A 20,707-nucleotide genomic window follows, 5' to 3' on the forward strand; every position below is an offset into this window, starting at 1 on the left:
ATAAAAAATTAAGGCTAATAACGTGATTATGGGGGTATATTACCTAGAATAATACCAACTTTTATTTATAGTATGTGATTTGCACAAAAAACAAATGCAAATTAATGGTTAAATAAAAATTGGTATTATTCTAAAAAAAACACCCTCTAACCCAATATTATTTATGGTTAATCAAAATTTAGTTATTCTAGTAAAATTAGCGAAAGTTTATATCATTCAAACTTTTTCATTAGTATAATAATAATAGATGAATAGTACACCACATTTTGCATTTGCTAAGAATAAGCTAAGGATAGAATGTCTATTGACTTGTCCATTGTTGAGTTTCTCATAGAATGAACTAACATAAGCTAGCAGGCTTTGTTGATTTGTCATACAAATTTGAACCAACTTTCAATATTGATCTCAAAGGTCTCAACTCCCCATCATGCCTACATTCAATCTCCCCATTCTTCCTTTTCTTGCTCAAATCTATAAATTCAGGCTTATCATTTATGCTAACCATTTTTCTTGGAGCTTTAGCTTTAACTCCACCCCTACTTGTACATGTACATTCCATTGTATCTTCGTCTTTAATGTCAATTGAAGCCACACTTTCCGAATCCTCAGTAAAATCTTGAGCACCCGCCTCTTGTTTGTCGCTACTCAACGACCAATTCATCTTTCGAGTGTGATTGTGTGTAACAGATGGGCCTAATGTCACAGGCTTTACGGCTTGTGCAGCTAACGCTCTCATGACGAAGTAGAACAGCCTTTGGCAGAGTCCGAGAGATTCATATTGTTGCTCGTTTCGATGATCCATTTCGAACTAGTCAATGAGAAAGATATGAATGTGACTTACATAGAAGGTAGGTAATCTATGTGAAAGCATGGTATCATAATACAAATAGTGGAGTGTAAGTTAAAGCAAATGTTGAAGAAATATTCTTTTCTTGGGTTAAAAACTTGAACACCATTGGTTTTTGGTTATCTCAAGAAATATTATTCTCTTCTTTTCTGGTATTCATTTTCAGGAAACTTAAACTAGAAGATATGCAGTTTGTGTGACTTCACAAGTTGTAGAATTTTTGGAACCACTAAATTGATAGTATTTCTATTCATATAGTATTATACAGCCTGGAGGAAAAAATTGAAGACACTGACAGTGTGAGCCAGAAACTCAACTTGTCTCATTGTCTGGGCCCAAGACATTAAAATGTACTCCATCCGTCCCCAAAAAACTGCAATAGTTATATATTGCATAAAGATTAAAAATTGGTGAGAACATTTGAATTGTGTGGATGATATAAAAGGAGAGGTGAAATATGTAGATGAGAATGAAAAAGCGGTGGGGATATTTCTATAAAAGATAAGTATAGCAAAGTAAAAGGGATAGACTAAAAAAGAAAGTGTGGCAATCTCTTAGAAACAGACTATCAAGCTAGAAATCTAGTTGCAAAACAAATGACACATTTAACTTGCAAAATTGTGTGGCAGCAGCAAATTTTGCCTTGCAAGTAGTGTACATACAAAATGACCGTCCCTTTGATTTTGCTACACAACACACAAAAACTCTCATTTTGATTAGTGTAATGTAGCAAAATCAAAAGATCCAAAAGGAAAAAATAACTAAGAATCATCAAATGAATTCCTATTGAACGTCAAGTTCTATTGTTGTCCTTTTCCAAAAAATTGGAAAGATGAGTGGATATATTTTTTTTATTTTATTATTGGATCCGTCGGGACTCACGGAACTCGAACCCGCAGCTAAAGGAAGTAAATCGGTCCAAGAGACACCAATATGCTCCTGGGTGAAACAGAGACTACTCAAATAACCCACAATATCGCGAACAAGTATCTACTGAAACAAAGGAATTAGCGGTAAGCATTTGAACGTAGAAAAGGCACCAATATGGTCCGCGAAAAAAAGAATACACAGTTAGATCGAATGTTATTTCGAGGGTTAGGTTGCAAACGATTAATGTATCAACTTGTTCAGATAACATCATTGTAGGTACAATGTATTAATATACAAGGATTCCCGAGTCGTTCCTGTCACCTGTTTCAATCTAGGACTCCCATAGAAATTGTTCATGACAGTTGAGGTTAGTTTCAATTTACCTCAATATACTAACAAAAATGATGAGCTTTAAATCATTCTGCTCGGAACTGTGAGAAAGAATAAGAAGTTAAAAACTTGAAATTAAAACTAATGCTCGGGATTTGGATTTGGATCTGCAACACCAGTTGGTGAAGCTGGTTCGTAAGTCACGAAGCCTCGCCCACCAAAAACAGGTCTCATAAATTTATCATCGAATTTCCTCCATAAGTGGTGTGCAGCACCAGTAGGATATTTCATCAGCAAACTGAAACCCCTTCGTTGGCGTTGAGGATCGTCATCCCCTTTCTGATCCGGGTCTGGAATTTCAAGGAAAGGGATTTCTAAATATTCAAGGCTCGGAATATCAGTTGCGTCAGACACTGCATGTCCTGGACCTCCCAAAACTGCTTTGATCAAAGGCTTCGTTATAGTACCAAACAACTGTTTCAAAGGAAAAAAGGTTTGCATGAGTACTCGATATACAAGGATTATACAGGTGAAAACTGAAAACATCAAGCTTAGGCAATTTTGATGACGGGAGGCTGATACTAATTGACCCGAACCAAAAACAGAACAAAAATTTCTTGAAATCTTGAGAGCCGAAACTCACACCCAATCAGATTAGCTAAAAGTAAACATTGTAACTCCAAAAAACAAACCAAAATCAAGTGCGATTCTCAGATCCCAACCCAAAATTGGTACAAAAAGCATTTTAAGTCCAAACCCAGAAAAAAACGTAGAAAATCTATACCAAAAAGGAGAATAAAATCAGAGGAAGGAAACAAGAAATGTGGAGTACTGACCAGAGTACTAAACAGAACAACAATGAGTGTACAACTGATCATAAGTGCTCTTTCACTTGACACAGGTACTCCAGAACCTGATGAAAACTGCCAATATAACATATTATTTAAGAAATCGATACAATGAATTAACGTAGTACTTCTGTTTATTATGTAATAGGATGGGTATCTACCGCGTTGTAGGACAAAGCCACAGTAACTGCACCTCTCATTAGTCCTGCCCACCATATTATGAACTGAAATTGCAACTTGTCAGAGAAAGTTAACAAAATAATGAAATTTGTACAAAACTATTAGGATTTACCTGTCGAGAAAAACCAATTTTTATATCACTGTTCTTCCGATTGTAATTCAAAATATTAGACAGAAGGAAGACAAATGCTGCTCGTCCAATCATAACTAAAGCCAACATTGAGGAACTAACAGCAATGTAAGTTCCTGCACTGAATAAAATAAATCACCAAATTTAGTTTTTTGTTCATATAGAGGAGTATGAAAATTCACAAAGATATCTGAAATCTTTATTGTCTTAGATATGGTAGATGATGTATGGGAATTACAAGGCATATCTTACGGCGGAAACTGCGATGAGGCTTGTTGAACTTTATATCGAAGTATTATGAAGTAATATTGTATGTATATATGGAACAATTTTGTTTGATTTGCACCTAAAGTAGTGATTTTGAGGACATTACACTCTATCTTGCTGGCTCGTCATATTGAGGTGTATAAAAATGAGATGAATGAAGTAGAACACGCATGACCGTCAAACTTGTCAAGAGATTTTTCAACCAAAAGCACACTAATTTTCCATTACCATTCCCACCATATAAATCCAAAAACTAAGTTAGGTTAAGTGAACCGCCAGAAAGCTAGTAAAAACATGAGATGAGCATTCTAACATAAAATCATAAATTATTTCTTGTGGTCATGCATTTGTTTATGAGATCTACATCTGTATAGAGCATCACATAAATGCAATAAAAATGGTTTCAGCTACAATACTAACAATGAAATCAACTGAACTAAGAATAGAAACAGATTCATGATAAACTTACCTTGTGCTGCTCTGCTTCCATTTGTCAATGTCTAGTGTGTCCATACCAACATACAGAAAGATAAATGTTTCCGATATAAATGATATTGTTGCAAAAGCATGCCTGCGACCATATGGAGCCATTTAGAGACATACATTTCGATTGGTGTAGTTATAAGCTGAATAAGGTTTGTCTTTGAGAACACATCTCAAAGACGATGTGAGCCGAGGTAGTTCTATAAACAAAGAAATTAAATTAAATGCAAATCAGACATCGTTCTTGCTAAAATCATATCCCTTTTTAAAAGCTAAAAATTAGACAACCACCTCTGTTTCACAATATCCAAAAGTAAAAACTAAATTATGAATTAGCCAACGAAGGCTAAGAGCTCACGAAAGTTTGTAGTCTCTTACTTGGATGTTATCCTTGAGCTTTCTGATACATTGTGCCATGTGTAATGTGACATGACAATTCCGCAAAAGAATACTGTCAAAATACCGCTAAGACTCATAAGCTGCAAAGACAAGCAGGAAGTCAATCTGTTTTTCACCCTTAGAAATTTGTGAAATTCATTAGTTCAACTGCTGAAACTAGTAAAATGAGGTTCAGGGCAAGCAATAAATGCAAAAGATACAACTCGATAACATCTCATTGAGGAAAAAAAATACGATAACACCTGCTCAAGTAGTAAAGCCCATTGTTTCCCAGTTGGGAATATGGTGGAACGAATATGTGTGATGAAAAATATATAGCTTTTCTTTTTGGGATCATTCAAGAGGATTTTTGATCCTCACCAAAAGTCCGTAGTTCTCCTACAGATAAACCTTTTCTTGAACATTCCTACTTGAAATTACTTGTTGGTTTCACCAACTATTCTTTTTGTCGTAATACTAATTGCTTTTCGATCTGAATGCAGTAAAGTTATTCAAGTTCAAATGAAGCATTATTGCTCTATTTAGAAAACAAATACAATTTTCATCCTTTAAAAACGTGGTTAACGTTGGTGGGACTGCATACAATCATAAAGCTTCAACAATTAAAGAGTCGACGCAACGCCCCATTCAAGGCATAGTGTGTGCTCAATTCCACAACAGTCATAAACTTGATGAGCTCATACCTATATTTCTATTCACCTGAACTCTGATTTTTGTTTCCGAAGTATCTTGGGAAGACAAGACTTTGGCAACCTTAGTTTTTGATAGTGTATAGCAAAGAAACCGCAAACATATTGAAAAATAGAGTGTGTATGTGTGCACACGCGCATGTGCGAATGTCTAGTTAACCAAGAGCTTATGTTCATTGATGGTACCTCAGCTATCATGTAAGACAAATAAGCCATAAGCATCATTAGTGCAATTTCACGATCTGTAGAATGTCTGCAAAATTTGAGAAAACGTGTAATCAATATTTATAGGTGAAACCACTTTCAAAAGCTTTTGTGTTTGGGATATATACACACCAGAGTCATTACATGGGCAACAATAATAAGGACAATTTTGAATATTTCTAGCAATAAAAATGTGTTAAGTGAGCTTGATATATGTGAGTGCTTGAGTGTAGATAGTTATAGATCTTGAGCAATTTTAATAGGATGACCAACTCAATATAAAAGCAAAAAATTAAACTAATTAGGGACACCAAATATATATTTAAATTACTTTTTAAAAAAGCGATTTAAATCCCTCAAGTTCACCCACATTGCATCTAGGCTTTACTTATCTACACAATGGCATATCCAAAAGAAAATGAAAGCTAAAGAATTATATAATCCTCTCTAGATTAACGCATATAAAAGCGAAAGGTATAGAGCACCATATTCAACAAAGCTTAACGCACGATATCGGTTTTAGCTTGCCTATATCTTTATATTCCATCATTTTTTTATAAAACAAAATTATACTCCAATCCTCAATGAAGCTAAATATTTTATGTTCTTTCATTTGAAATTTATTGAAATATGATAAAATAACTCATTAAATCACATGAATTTATGTGAAGTTGTTGATGATGGTTCTATGCATAGCCAATCAAAAACAACCTCTTTGTTGCTAGAATGATAACGTAGCGTCAGAGAGTACATCAAGTCTCCCAAACCCTACCTAGGTGGTAGCTTGGATGGATCATGGGTGCCACTTAAGGGCATTAAGGTAATGCAATATTGGGGTAATAGATAACTTCTAATACAAATTTGATTGGAATTTATGTATTACACCCTCTTGATGAGACATAACTAGAAGTACTCTGCACATGTCAGAGTTAAAGACATTCTATCGGGAGCTTGACGAGGTAAAAATAAAAAATGAAATATACCATTTAAAATTAATAATAATAAAATTTTCGCAATTGGCACCCTTCCTTCTCTAGTCCTTTTTATGTATTAAATTTGTACTAGCGTAAAGACGATCAGGAGTAAAGACGAAATAAACAAAAAAAAGGATGAATATCTTGAGAAGGGTTTAAATTTTATTTTAGGAACTATAAGATATTATAGAGTTTTATGATGCAATGCGTCTATGATGAAATCTTAAAACCTTGGTAAATTACATACTTTTCTATGAAATTTTAAGTCAATATTATTCAACTATTACTATACTTTGAGTGATTTCCAATGATAACTACTAAAACAATAATGAAGTATTGGAAAATCGGGAAGAAAATAGAAAGTTGAATCTTATGTGATTTAAAACAAGAGTGAGGAAGACCGAAGAGTGAAAAATAATATGAAAATTTTAGAAGAGTTCGAGATGGTAAAAAACCAAAACAAATGGAGAAATAGAATCCATGTAGACAACCATTCGAACTGATATAGAGGTTTATGTAGCTGAATGCATCATTTGTTATGAAGGTTTTGGCATTGTTGTTGATAATTACTAAAACAAGTATAATAGCTAATTATGGTGATGAAAAAACCGAGTCATTCTTCATTTTTTTATTAGACCTTGAAAAAGAAAATGCTTCTAACAAATTTAGTTAAGAAATTTCTTCATATCAGGACTTAATCCTACAAATCTTTTTTACTTAAATTTAAATTGGCAAGAAGACACTCAAAATGGTAATAAACAAATATTTGTGATAAAAATGTTATTTTTAATCGATTTACCTTCCGATATAAAGCTTCTTTATGATTAAAGCACTCAGCAGACCAACCTGTATTAAAGGATTCAAATAAGATAATAATCATAAAGTAAAACCCTCTGACTTAGAAGATGTGCATGCAAACAACAAGAAAAACTAATTGCAATTCTTTTTTCAGAAAGTCAAAATTGAAAATGATACTCAATACAAAATCCACATCATAAATCAACTTAAAATAAGTGTATAGTTATCTAAATAAAAATCACATCCATAAGTCTTCAAATATAAGGAATTGTGAGCATTTATGTCTTTAACACTTTCTTTGACCCATACTCATACATAACACTTAAACCAATTGCTAAGTAAATAGGATATACGATAAAAGGGCTAGTGCTAAATTACACTGAAATCCAAATTTTAAGTTCTAACAATGTTCACAAGTATTATGTGTTTGGTTAAGTTTGGTAAAAGTTCCGTTCTTTGCAAAATGGTATTCAATACTGAATTGATGCTAAAGGCCTACTATATTAGATTGACATTCTATGTTGGTTGATTTTGCAGAATTACTTGTATTTGGGTTATAAGAAATTAGATTGACTCATGTTTTGAATTGAAGGGGTACATCTTTGTGACTAAGTACAAATGTACAATAAGCTAACTCCTGCAAGAAGTCTGATGGGAAAACTTTTAAAGATAAATCAAGATTATGATTTCATCTGCTTTGAATCAGAAGGGGCTCTCAGAATCGCATTGTAAGAACAAATCATAGAATCCTGTAAATCTATTGACATGTATTCAAGATATTTCTCATAATCATAGTTAGCAAAGCAATAATTAAAAAAATATATGTAATATTACTATATTAGCTTTGTTGGCGTGATTAAATTTCAATCAATTTTGTAAGGTTCTCATTAGTCAAGAAAAATTCATAAAATCGGGTGGAATTACATTGAATCATGTTACCATATAAAAATTGTAAAATCGTATGATTCTAAGACTTAAACTATGATATCACAACTATAGGTACAATATTTAAGACTTACTATAACACCAAGAAGTGTGCTGGTAAGGAAGAGGTAGAAGAAGGTTCCCAACAATGCAAGGGCAGTCATGGAACTGAGTTTGCTTAGATCAAGTGATTGGACTGCATTGAAAAGCACAATTGAGGTCGCATCATTCACTACTCCTTCTCCAAATACAACACTATAAAGAAGCGGTGTTTCGTCCTGATTTAGTACCTATGAAGTGCAGAGAGATCATAGTCAGTGGAGCACAACTACGTACCATCATCACAATTTTTCTTTTATTGACAAGCATACCTGCAAGGTACAAACAGAATCTGTGGCGGAAAAGATGGCACCAAGGGCTGTAGAGAAATCAAACCATATTAGGTCAAATTTAAAATAGACAGAGAATGAGATTTCTTAACCTTTCATAATGAGTTACCTAGAAAGTCATTAATACTAAGTTGCGTCAAACCAATCTTCCTCAACAGAAATAATACACCTGAAAGATTTTACAGAAAACCAGTGCTTTAGAATCAAAACCGTAACCACTCTGAGCATAACTAAATTGATTGCATCGAAAAAAGTCCCGATGTCCTAGACAATGGATAAAATATAAATCAAGGGAGGGAAGTCCATAATGACTTCATCTAAAATGTCGGCATGATTGTCTCAAGATCTTTGACCTGATACATACCTCAACCACTGTCATATGATTCACTAATCTCCTTATGGATCGCGTATCAAAAAAAGCGAATTATGGTCGATTTTGGGCTATTTTAGTGTCATTTTCAACGAATCGCGAATTCAAAAAGCGAATTACTTGGCGAATTATGTTACACTCACTCCAACAATTCTCTTGCAAGTTATTTTTTAGTTTTTTTCAGACATTGGAAAGCAAAAAAGAATATCTAACAGATTCTAAAAATTTTAATTTGATAATATCATGAGCATTGGCCATTATAGTATTCCACCAATAATTATGGAACTTACTACATTAATGGGGCATAATTCTTTTCTAGTAAGGGATGATATCGAGAAAAAAACTTATGTACCTCCTTCCCCTACCCTCATTGCAAAATGTTAAAAGTACAATAAATCCCTGAGGCACGAAAATCCAAGGTACTACTTGAACAAAGAAGACACTGAATTGTCTGAGAAATCAGTTGTCTTACCTGCAGAAATGAGGCAGAATGATATTATTGTTCCCAACACTCCAAAAGACAATATAGTTGCGAAGTTCTTGAAGAACTGCTTTTTCTTAACTTGAAACCTGAAAATATACATGAAAAGAATAAATGATATCTATTCTAAGTTCTGTTTGCACCTGAACTTCATATATATACCTATTTTCAATAGATTTTTGAGCAAAAGGGCCCAAATTGTGATACTAGACTATGCTGATTGATTTAAGCATTAGGATTTGAAAGCATAATGAAGGAAACTAGATGAAGAACCTAAGCAAAAGGGCACAATTTAGCCGTAAACCCCTAATGAGAACATGATCGGAAAGGCAATCTTACCCAGCATTGAATATGATTGGTGGTAGCAGGTAAATGAAGAACAACTCTTCATTAAACTCAAGTATGCGTGAATTCTGGCCTTTACGTATCAACAGTACAATACCTCCAGACACCAAACCCTAAATCAAGCAAAAAATTAGACTAATAATCCAAATATAGCTACTATACCATTTTGACATATATTGCATATCTATGCCAACATGCTATCATTCGTGCACAAGGCTCACACTACCAAAACAGACAACATCATTTGATTCTCAACCAGATCACACATCATGTTAGATAACAAACACAAGATGTGCATTCTGCATTGTGCATTGAGACAAACGTTCAAACATGTCGTCCGTTTCCAGACAATGTCATGCAGTTTTAAAAAATACCAATACAAGAATGATGCCACAAGGATACTCAAACACAAAGAGGATCATAGTGGATACTCAAATGCTGACTCGCTAAGAGGATCATATTGGATACTCAAGCACTAGGAGGATCTTATTAGATACTCAAATTCTACGAGGATCATATTAAATACTCAAATGCTACGAGGATCATCTTGGATACTCAAATGCTAAGAGGATCATATTACTGCATCCTTCCCTGCTCCAAGTTAACTATTCTCAAGACTTTTGGAGAAAACACACAATTTATGGCCCTACTAGGCTACTGAATGGCAACTCATAAAACTTGAAGATATGAACTCAGGTTCCTCAACATTTGACTTACACTGTTAGAGACTAAGAGTATATAACATATCATGGGGCCTCAACCATCAACTTAAGTTTTTAGTTGAGTTGGTTCCTTGACATGGTATCAGAAGCTAGCGTGACAATAGGTGACGGTTTGGAATCTCAACCACCCCTCATTTAAAGTGGAATATTCAACATCACGTATGAGGAGGGCCTGTGTTGCATGCACACTTCTAGCTCAAAGGGCTCAAGTGGGAGGGGGCATGTTAGAGTATATAACATATCTGGGATTTTAACCATCAGCTTCAGCGTTTGGTTGAGTTGGTTCCTTGACATACACCCATTAAACCTCAAAATCAGAAATACTATTTAAGCTTGCTTTTCACAATTGTTATGCAAGGTGAACAATTAATCATTCAACAACAATAACTTTTTTACATCTAAACACTAACTGAAAAAAACCATACAATACCAAAACTTGAATTCTAGACAGAATCCTAATTAAATAACATTCAAATTATTAAATGGAAATAATCTTACAACTGTTTTTTAGTACTAATCAAAAAATCAGCAAAACAACCCACAATATATCAAAATTAATTCCAAACCAAAAACCCATTATAGTTAAACCCTCAAAACATCAAAGAGATTCAAACTTCTAAATACTTCAACACTAACATAAATCAAACAAAAAAACCCCAAAAATTGCAATAAATGAACATTCCAAAATAGACCCACAAAAGTTCAACCTTACAAGAACAAAAATGTAGAAAGTTTCATGTAGGTATGATCAAAATAACTTAAAAATCATCAAAAAAAAAAGGGAGAAAAAGAGGATTACCAATAGAAGAGAGGTAATGGATTCATTAGCCCATCGATTCTCCTCAAGCAAATGACCAACAATAATACACAAACAAATTAAACTCACGAACACAGTAATAGAAATCACTGTGCTTCCATCAAAAGTTGATTCATGCAGTATATTTGGCAAACCAAACATCTTGCTTTCTTTTTCAAAAGTTTGAAATTTGAAGCTTACATAAACATTAAATCAAATTCCAGGTTTTGGGTTTGATTTGTGCCAAATTCTATGTAAAAAGTTCCACTATAAACAACAAAGTCAATAATGATAATCCGTCAAAATAAAATTAGTTACCAGATTTATAAGAAAATAATTGATTAAGATATAATTTGTAAAATAAATAGGTGTAGAAGAAGTATTTTTTTTGTTTAGAAAGATGATTAATTATATCTTAATTTTCCGAAATTGATTATATTTCCTAATAAGAATATAATTAAATTTATGAATTCATATATGGAAAATATAAAATGTCGTTTGTTTTTTTTTTTTTTTTCTAAAAAGGGAATGATGTGGGCCAAATCCAATGATTTGAGCTAACGTGTATAGAAGACACTTGGCTAAACATTAGTGGAAGTTGAAGAAAATGACTTGGAAATTTAATGGTGAGCATGATGAAGGGGATCCTTAGGGTTGGCGCAAAGATGGAAGAAAACAATAAAAGATTTGCTCATGTCTAATTAGAATAATTAATCACCGTAATTTGTAAATTAATATAAAAAGACAAAAAGAATAATATTAAAATAAACAAACCTAAAAAGATAAATTAAAATCACAAAACTCTCACCCAATCACATCTTACCACATAAGAGTAATTTGTTAACTTTGCAAATCACCGTTATTTACTAAAACCTTCTATAAATATGATAAGTTAATATCTAATTAGAAAACCATAAATATAATAAGCTGCTCTTATTGAGATAGCCTGACTGTGACACACTTATATAATTATTTTTTTATTTAATCACTTTAAAATCTATAAGTAATTACTTTTGCAAACTAAATATATATATATAAGTCGATTTAATGAAGATGATCTTACATAAAATTATCTCATTTAATAATCTATGAAATATTGGAAATAAATAAATAAATAAATAGACCTTAAATATGGAGATGACGAGGGCATCAAAGATTGTCTTTGACTACTTAGCATTAGTCCGACATGATCATGTTTGTGTTTTTTGTGTCATAATTTTTTTTTAATATTGTGTTAGTTAATAGCAGTGAAAGTTAAACTTAATTTATCTTTAAAAGTGATAATTAGATAAAATTAATTATTTGAGCTAATTTTATATTTGTGTTAGTGGTAATTAAAGGTGTTTATTTAGTTATATTTGAACTATGAGTATAATATTTTTGGATTTGATAGTTTTTATATTATCGTGTGTGCTTAACTTATAGAAGTATGTTAATTATGTTTTAATTTATAGGTAAATTTTATTTTAGATTTGAAACATGTCATGCTCTAGTTTGAAATCTATCAAATCTATTTTTAAGCAGTTTAATGAAAATAGTTAAGCCTGCAAAAAAGAGAAGTTAAAATGTCAAATTAAACTAGCTTTCTGATGTGTAAACATTAATGAATACTCAATCTCATGAACATGCATGATTAAAGGATATTTACAAAGGCGAATACTTAAACATTGTACTGGTGTCTTTCGAACCTAGAAAATATTCAATCAAGAGTTCAAGACTAAAAAACATGATGAAATTAGATAGTTAAAAATACTCGATAAATATTATACACTAGTCAAATTTTGAAAAATCTTCTCTCACATATTATAAAAATAAACTTTGCCCTAAGCATGTTTAAGAATCAACTAAACAATAAATGTTTGTTAAATTTTCATCATTTATTGTTTGACACTCTAGCTAATTATATGTGAGGCTAAAAAAACCCTAACTCATAAAAACTTTAGTAGATGAAAACCTTAGAAGAATTCAGACCATTAGCCAACATCCTCCAGAACAACTCAGCACAAAAGTTTATATAATACCCATAAATTTTGCCAAAAAAATATTAAAAAATTATGTTTTCAATTATTTATATTTGAAAATTTAAAGTTTAAATTTGATTTTCAAAACTAGATTTTTATTTGAAATTTGTAGGCATCATCTTTCAATCAATGTGATTGGATTGAGCTTCTGCAACTCGTACTAATTTAATTACAAACTATAAATTTCACTATATTAACTGCTTTCCGAATTAAACCACATGTGATCCATTTATTTAACATAAAAACTAACAATATATATTGTTTTTAAAACAAAATCTGTAAAAATTTAAAAAATGATAAGTAGTAAACATAACCAGCATTACTACAATACTACACAGAAATTAACAAGCTATTCTAAATTATTGTGTTTTGAATTGAGACTTTTATGATGTTTTACAATTTACACCACCAATAAATAACAATGCTGAGGTTATATTGAACATAACTAAAGCTGAGAATGGGTATTTTCTCAGTTGGAACAAGTATCGCATTTTCCGGGCAAGGTCATGGGATCGAATCTCACCTAACCCTCCCCTTCCCTCAGCCTATCATGTCGGCCAAAAAAAACAAAATGAAAGCTAAGTGCCCGAAAGAGAACCTATAACAGTGTCAACGACAAGGCAGCACTGCGGAGTTTAACACCATCGTTATCCCACTTTGACTCTGGTGAAGTTGCTCCAGCTACAAATGCCTGCACCATTTCATTAAACAAATTCATCAATCCTTTATTCTACCTTGTTTTTCAGTTGCAGCAATTTGACGAGTGCGATTTTCTCAATGTATATTTTCACAATGTCGGCTTTTAGTAATTTCACCAACAGATAACTGAAGATGTTAACGATTGAGCTCGTTCATTGCAAACATTAGGGTCTGTGTTGAAGAGCTTTCATTAGTAAACACGTAAGTAAGCTTTTGAAATGGCCACGCGTAAATGGATATACATAGTTGGTCATAAACATACACCCGATCCCAACAAATGCACCTAGGTGGGGGCCACTAATGACGTTGGGTTAACGGAATGTTATTGTATTGCAAGAAAGTTGAGACCATTCTATGACTTGACAAGATAACAATTAGATACCTTCCCACTACTAACAGCAGCTACAAGTGCAACATGTTGGTCATCTCTGCCAAACTCATAGAAATAATATGTCCTGTTCAACATCATAAATAGCAAACATGAGAAACTCTGGTAAGAACTATAGAAACCTTCGAGAAGAAATTTGACGGGTATTAATAATGAAGCAATACCTGAAACCTTCATCTTCTTTTATTTTTATAGTTCGTGCAGAGTACAGTTTTGATACCCCACCTGCAGTAGCATCAAGCGAAAGCTAAAGTACACAGTAAAAACTAATACTTACAAGGCATTGCGAATGATCAGTAAATACCAATACTTTCACGGCATTGCGAAAGATAAGGAAGATGTGAATAGCAATAAAACATCAAATCACACAGAAGTACATCTGATGTTTATACTACATTCCATTACTTTTGTATTGATCAGTGATCCATAGTGTATAAACAAGCCCGCATCGCATCACATTGCGTTGTCCGCGATGTAGAGGTTTTCAAAACAATGAACCGATATTTCCCATGTCATCAAGGAGTAAAAAGACCATGTTATGGGCAGTATCAAGGGATATCTTATGGTTTCAACTGATATTTAGGCGTTAGGATAACCACATCACTCCGTTACCGCATCACCGTTCCGTTACCGTGATCGCGACCGTTACCGCATTTTTACACTATACAGTGATCTAAAGGGAGGAAAGATGATTCAAATTTCAATCTACATACCTGGAATGAAAATCTTAGCTGCTTCTTTTATAGAGCCTAAATCAGTAATGTCTTGAGCCTGCAATGTCAAAAAATGCTTATCAGAACTCAAGAGTGGCGCCATCTGTTGAGAAGAATGTGGGAAACAGAAGGTTTAAACTAAAAATGCATTTGGAGATTAAGAGAAGCTTAAAATGGTAGCTGGACAAAATATGTGGAAATCAAATCCTCAAAGTCAGACATAGAAAGAGGATCTCTATTAATGCTTTAGCAACTTGATAAAACAAGCAGCGGACAGCTTGGAATGAAAAGGCGTACAGATTAACAGACGATATAAATTTTTGGCAGAAGTTATAAGCTGGAAGTACAAAGGCAGAGTCAACTGTTCTTCAAGCAAAAGTCTTTTTTGATATCCCACTAAATTCACAATCTTATGAAAGAAGTAAATAAAAAAATTAAGACAAACCTCTAGGAAGGTGATTTTCAGTTGGTTGGTGGGCTTGATTATAACACTCACTACCTCAGACCTGCATTGAGCAAACCGTAACATTCCAAATAAGTAATAATCTTGATGACCAAATTAAATGCCTATAGGAACTGGAAGAAGGGATCGTGACTATTCTTACCCATCAGGGGATGCAAACCGTGCAGCAAATGTCTTTGGCTTTGCCTTATCTCCATAAAGGGACTGTCCAGCACTAAAATCCTGAAGGGAAAAATGTGTAATGGAGTCTCATAAGAAACTAATCAATTATCCAATTTGAACAGAGAAAATGAGGACAAAACTGCTTTCTCATTTCCAACACTCAAGTTTCAAGTTTCAATCAATAACTTTAGACAGAATTAGTAGTAGTACATAACTCCATAACTACAGTAAGATATTGTTCCAATTTGGACCCTATTTGAGCCATTGAACTTATTGAAATGACCCACAATAATCTAGGGGATCTCAAACTGTTTACAGCACAGTCAAACAAAAAATAAGTGATTTATTTAAGTGACGCAAGGCATGATCAACATAACAGAGCTTCAGTTCAATGATGTATCAACATATCTAACTGTTAGAAGAATATGAATCACAATGTCTCCACTCTCCATTTCAAATTCTGTCTTTTAAGGTATGTACACCTGCCTTTCAACAGCCCATCTTCGTCCAACAATCACTTTTAAAATTCCAACATTACCAAAAAGAAAAAGTAGTGTTGGTTTAATTGAATCTCTTTACGATTCTCCCTTTAACCTTAGTGGCACACCTCTCTTGCATAATACTCCAATCTCAATTCTCCATTTGAGCCACCTATAGTGAATCATATGCCTAACATATAGATCAATATTGGCATTCTTAAAAACAGAGTCCATGCACTTGAAACCTTCAATTGGAAGATGATTCTTTGATTAAAACCGGTGTTACCAGGATCAACAGGTTGCCTAGCGCCCCATCTTGTGATCCTAAGTAAGGGTCAGTGGTGACCTGGGTTGACCAGATTCGCAATCTCAAGCAGCAAAATAGTTCATCCTAGAACTCTAAATGCACTCACAAAAATGGAAAAATAACAATGGAATGGAAACTTACTGATTTTCATTAGTCTTGAAGATAGAGATGCTGAGGATTGAGGAGAGTAGATGATAAGCACCATTGAAGTTCATTAATTTGTTTCATGAAGATGGAGAAGAGGATGATAATGACACCATTGAAGCATTAACCTTTACCATTTAAGAAGATGAATAGAACGGAAAGAATTGCTTCATGAAAATGAACATGAGGGAACAAAATTGCTTGGGGAACATAAAATGACCCAAAGGAGTAGGTGGATGCTGTCGTGTGTCAGTTAGACTGCACATGGTCATGGCTCTAAGATGGGTAAAATTTATAAGAGAATGGATAATATGTTAGGAGAACTTAAAGACATTATGATGGTAAACAAGTATGCCGTTGATTACCCTAAAATGGAGAAGATTGTGTTAGAGAGGTTTGAAAATTTGAGCATTCCCCTCCATTGTTTAGAATTTGCTTTGACCCCTAAATTCTATCATTCTCAATACATCGAGATTCCAACTTAAGGAGGGCCAACTAGAAAAGCTCCTAAATATGACTTAGATATCATGATAGGAGTGATGAGTGCTTTTGAACGGATTGCTAATGGTCAAAAAGAGGCTACAGTTTTTAGAGATCATTTTGCTGAATTTCACATGAAAAAAAAGGCTTATTTGGTATGCCTACTACTCAATTTGATGCATTGACAACGAATACTTAGATTAGAGGTCTAGCTATGGATCATAAACACTAGAGTTAGCTGAGCTAGCAAAAAAGATTCTTTCTCAATGTATAAGTAGTTCTTTTGCTGAAAGAGTTTGGAGCACATACAACCATATTCACAATGTGAAGAGAAAAAAACTAAATTTTGAATACTAAGTTCAATTTGCTTGATTTTCTTTCATCATATTGCTTTTAGGTACATCATAATGCAAGGGTTTGTCATTAATGGGTTCAGAACTCTTGATTGTGTGAATACTAAGTTCAATCTGGCTAATTTTCTCACTAAAGCCATGAGTAGGGACTCAATTGAACAAAAGTCAATTGCAATCAGGTCATGTCACTCTAACTCAAGGTGAGAGCCCAATTCACACTCGATTAACAATGTGTCTTGAGTTCAGTGTGGTCTAACTCTCTTTGATGTTTGAAAGCAACAAAAAATTAATGAATCAAAATTGCTTAAAATTGTTATGAGCAAGGTAATCATCCATCAAAAGTTCTCAAGTTCTAGAGTTGAAGAGCTCTAGGTGAATTATCGTATCACTGGGGTATAATAAATGTAAAAAGAAACTACCTTAAGCTTGAAGTGTGCCAGCTTCAGTATTCAAGACTAGCATATAAACTATGATAAACTTATGAATAGATAAGAAACAACCATTAAATTATGACAAAAAAATGACATTGTGTTATGTTCCATGTGTACTTCATATTTAAGTGTTCAAATAAATTAGAAAACTTGATTTTAAAATTAAATCTGTATTGGAACAATAAATTCTAAATGGCTCTGAATGGGGGGATTGTTTGAATGATTTAGAGCAAGTTAGGGCATCCCTTGATACTATATAATAGTGGGACATACAAAAGTAAGGCATTAGGTCCAAGTATTTAAGATACGAAGCAAAGAAAGAAACAAGGCAAAGCTCAACGAAGCAAGTGCTAGTTCGTGTAACCATAGTGCTCATTCGAGCATTTTCAGCTTTCTTGAGGTTTAAATAAAGGGCATGCATGAGGTTTAAGACACATTATATTCATGAATCCTTGCTTCATATTTCTCTCTACACATGAACAAATAAAAATTTTACAAACTCGTGATTTAGTTTTCTGATTTTACAATCATCCTCACATACATATTCATTTAGATTGAAAGGTTATTGTTTGTATTTCATTGTGAATTTCATCTTATATTCCCAACTCCAAATCACCATTGTGGGGAAAATATCAAAAGAAAGTTTTCATACGCTTCCGAAGTGACTTAAAGTGTTGCAAACTAATCTTCAAATTTCTATCCTTTTGGTGAATTCAAGAAGTCTATTGCCATGTATACAACGGAGTACAAATATGAACTTGTAATTTGTATTGCTTTTATTATAAAACACTATGATAGCAGCCATTTCAACAATAATAGAGAATGAGCCTAGACGATGTGGAATAAATTACAAAATACACAATCTCAAACTTGAAATGATTATTTAAACTATAATATAAGTGATAAATACCATATCTCAATTAATTCCGAAAATGACAACACAAAATGATACGAATTTCCGTCTAAAATTTTGCAACAATTCCCAACTGAATCGCACAAAAAATTTTAAAAATTAAGATTGAGAAAAAGAATAGAACCTCAGGTTCCATAATGTCCTCGAACTGGGGAGGAACACGAATGCAAAATCCATCTCCATAGAATTGAAACCACGATTTAGTGTTGGAAATGCTGGAAAGAATAGATTTTGTAGGAGTATCAGTTGCAGATAGAGCAGTAGAGGGATTAAGGGTTAGAGAAGCAATGCAGAGAGAGATTGATTGGAAGAGGAAATCTCTCTTGAAGGATAGAGTTTTAGGGTTTATGGTAAGAGAAAATTGTGGAGAAGAAGAAATGGGTTTTGGGGTTTGAGAAGGTTTAGGGGTAGGATGAAGAGAAGAAGAAAGGGGAAGTGCCATGAGAGAGTAAGGCACTTGCCAGTTGCGCCATTGCCACAAGAGAATGAGAGTAGATAATGGGATAACGTTTTTTAGTTAGTTTAGCTCCAAAATCCAAATACAGATTGATAGGAAATCGGACTTTGATGGGGCTTAACGGGTAACACGGAGGCTCGGATTATTTTCGATTTACAAATTGTTATAAGAGACGGTCTCTCCGAAAAACATATTAAATTTATGGCTAAATATCCCAATTAATATAAATTAAAGAGAAAATAAAAATATAGACTTTTTATTTTGAGATTATCTCTTTGAGGGACTGTCCACACAAGAATAGTTGTTTTCAATTAGGTAGATTTGATACCAATTATTTGGTTTGGGTTTATGTCGGATTTACGACTTTATTTCAAGGGTTTTTAAAAATTTTTTCACATCATTCAATTTTTCCATAAATTTATACATAAAGTTTTGATTTCAAAGCTATTACAAATAAATATGACTCAATGTTGTGGGTTTCAACTAGAAACGAGAACATAAAACTGAAAATCAGTTAAATTTAGGTTTGACTATTTTTTTGGCATTTTCATGTCGGGATATTTTTGGATATCGGTCAAACCTTTTGGATTATGACCTATTTATTATTGGTTGGATTTTTAGATTATTTACTAGTTACAAATCAAAATTTATGGATTATTAACCACTCATTTTCAATCGGATTTCGGATCAATTTATGGTTGGACCAATACATGACAATTCTCTAGACGATAAATTAAATAATGCGATCGGATTTTGGTTGGGTGTTGTATAGGGTTTAGATTTTATCGAGTTGAGTTTTTATCTAGTAACCTAACAATTTGATTCGTTTCGGTTTAGTGTTAGGTAAAATTGGGTGTGGTTGTATGTCGCATCAATATCACCCGGTGAATTTTGTTTTTGATCGGTCAAATTCAATTGTTTTTATATTGGATTGGGTCAATAAAGTTCAAGTTCAAAATGATTACACTCCGAATCAAATCGAGTTTAGTTAGACAATATATGAGTCGGATCATTTTTTATGTCTCGTAAATTTGAGTTGGGTTATTTTATGTTTGGGTTGGCTTTAGGTCGGTGTATCATGTTTGGGTTCAATTGGAGTCGAAAATAAATATGAATTCTTGGTATATTGGGTTTATGTTTATTTTATGCGGTGCATATATTAATTTGAAGTAAATGTTTTGATAGTTTTTGATAGAATTTTTTTTTTGAAAGAATAGTTTTTGATAGATTTGGATTAAATTTATTTCATGAATTTGAAATTTTGGTTGAAAGTCAAGTAAATTATTATTATATATTAAAATTTTATTTGAACAAATTATATCTTAATAAATTGAAAATTATTGAATTTTATCTTTTTCTTTCACATAATATTTGAAATGAAAAATAAATTTATAAAAATCCTCCATCCAAAATAAAATGTCATACCCTCAATATATTCAATACCAATTCCCAAAAGTTTATTTTATTTCAAATAAAAAATAATCGATATAAAACATTCAATTTATCAAGATTCTCTATCCAAAATCACAACCATGAAGTTTTCCTTCAAAATTATATCTTGAAAATTTATTCGTATTTCAAATAGAAAATACATGATATGCTAAGTTAAATCTTCTAAAGTTCACAACCCAAAATTCAATTGTCAAATTCT

At 32.8% G+C, this 20,707-nt stretch overlaps 2 protein-coding genes across 2 annotated transcripts; both read right to left on the reverse strand.

Annotated features, from left to right (window-relative positions):
* Positions 1–1,390: 1,390 nt before the first annotated feature.
* Positions 1,391–11,493, reverse strand: LOC130796732 (sodium/hydrogen exchanger 2-like). Its single transcript, XM_057659105.1, has 14 exons — positions 11,050–11,493; positions 9,523–9,641; positions 9,175–9,272; positions 8,442–8,501; positions 8,315–8,361; positions 8,039–8,233; positions 7,021–7,067; positions 5,230–5,296; positions 4,334–4,434; positions 3,942–4,043; positions 3,188–3,326; positions 3,057–3,119; positions 2,884–2,970; positions 1,391–2,521 (listed from the first exon to the last, which is right to left on the reverse strand). The coding sequence occupies exons 1-14, from the start codon at positions 11,206–11,208 to the stop codon at positions 2,189–2,191; spliced, it is 1,617 nt and encodes a 538-aa protein (XP_057515088.1). The 5' UTR covers positions 11,209–11,493; the 3' UTR covers positions 1,391–2,188.
* A 1,751-nt stretch (positions 11,494–13,244) lies between these two features.
* On the reverse strand, positions 13,245–19,139 carry LOC130796733 (uncharacterized). Its single transcript, XM_057659107.1, has 7 exons — positions 18,724–19,139; positions 15,473–15,552; positions 15,313–15,373; positions 14,868–14,925; positions 14,319–14,379; positions 14,149–14,221; positions 13,245–13,758 (listed from the first exon to the last, which is right to left on the reverse strand). The coding sequence occupies exons 1-7, from the start codon at positions 19,039–19,041 to the stop codon at positions 13,666–13,668; spliced, it is 744 nt and encodes a 247-aa protein (XP_057515090.1). The 5' UTR covers positions 19,042–19,139; the 3' UTR covers positions 13,245–13,665.
* Positions 19,140–20,707: the final 1,568 nt, after the last annotated feature.

The sequence above is a fragment of the Amaranthus tricolor genome, chromosome 12 (assembly GCF_026212465.1).
Source record: "Amaranthus tricolor cultivar Red isolate AtriRed21 chromosome 12, ASM2621246v1, whole genome shotgun sequence".
Classification (NCBI taxonomy): Eukaryota; Viridiplantae; Streptophyta; class Magnoliopsida; order Caryophyllales; family Amaranthaceae; genus Amaranthus; species Amaranthus tricolor.

Coding starts and splice junctions, on each gene's coding strand:
- LOC130796732 (XM_057659105.1), bottom strand. CDS start 11,208: ATGTTTGGTTTGCCAAATATACTGCATGAATCAACTTTTGATGGAAGC. Junction 8,502..9,174: donor ATTCTGCCTCATTTCTGCAG/GTAAGACAACTG, acceptor AAAATCTTTCAG/GTGTATTATTTCTGTTGAGG. Junction 2,522..2,883: donor TTGTTCTGTTTAGTACTCTG/GTCAGTACTCCA, acceptor CCTTTGAAACAG/TTGTTTGGTACTATAACGAA.
- LOC130796733 (XM_057659107.1), bottom strand. CDS start 19,041: ATGGCACTTCCCCTTTCTTCTTCTCTTCATCCTACCCCTAAACCTTCT. Junction 14,380..14,867: donor AGCTAAGATTTTCATTCCAG/GTATGTAGATTG, acceptor ATGCTACTGCAG/GTGGGGTATCAAAACTGTAC. Junction 14,222..14,318: donor AAAGAAGATGAAGGTTTCAG/GTATTGCTTCAT, acceptor GATGTTGAACAG/GACATATTATTTCTATGAGT.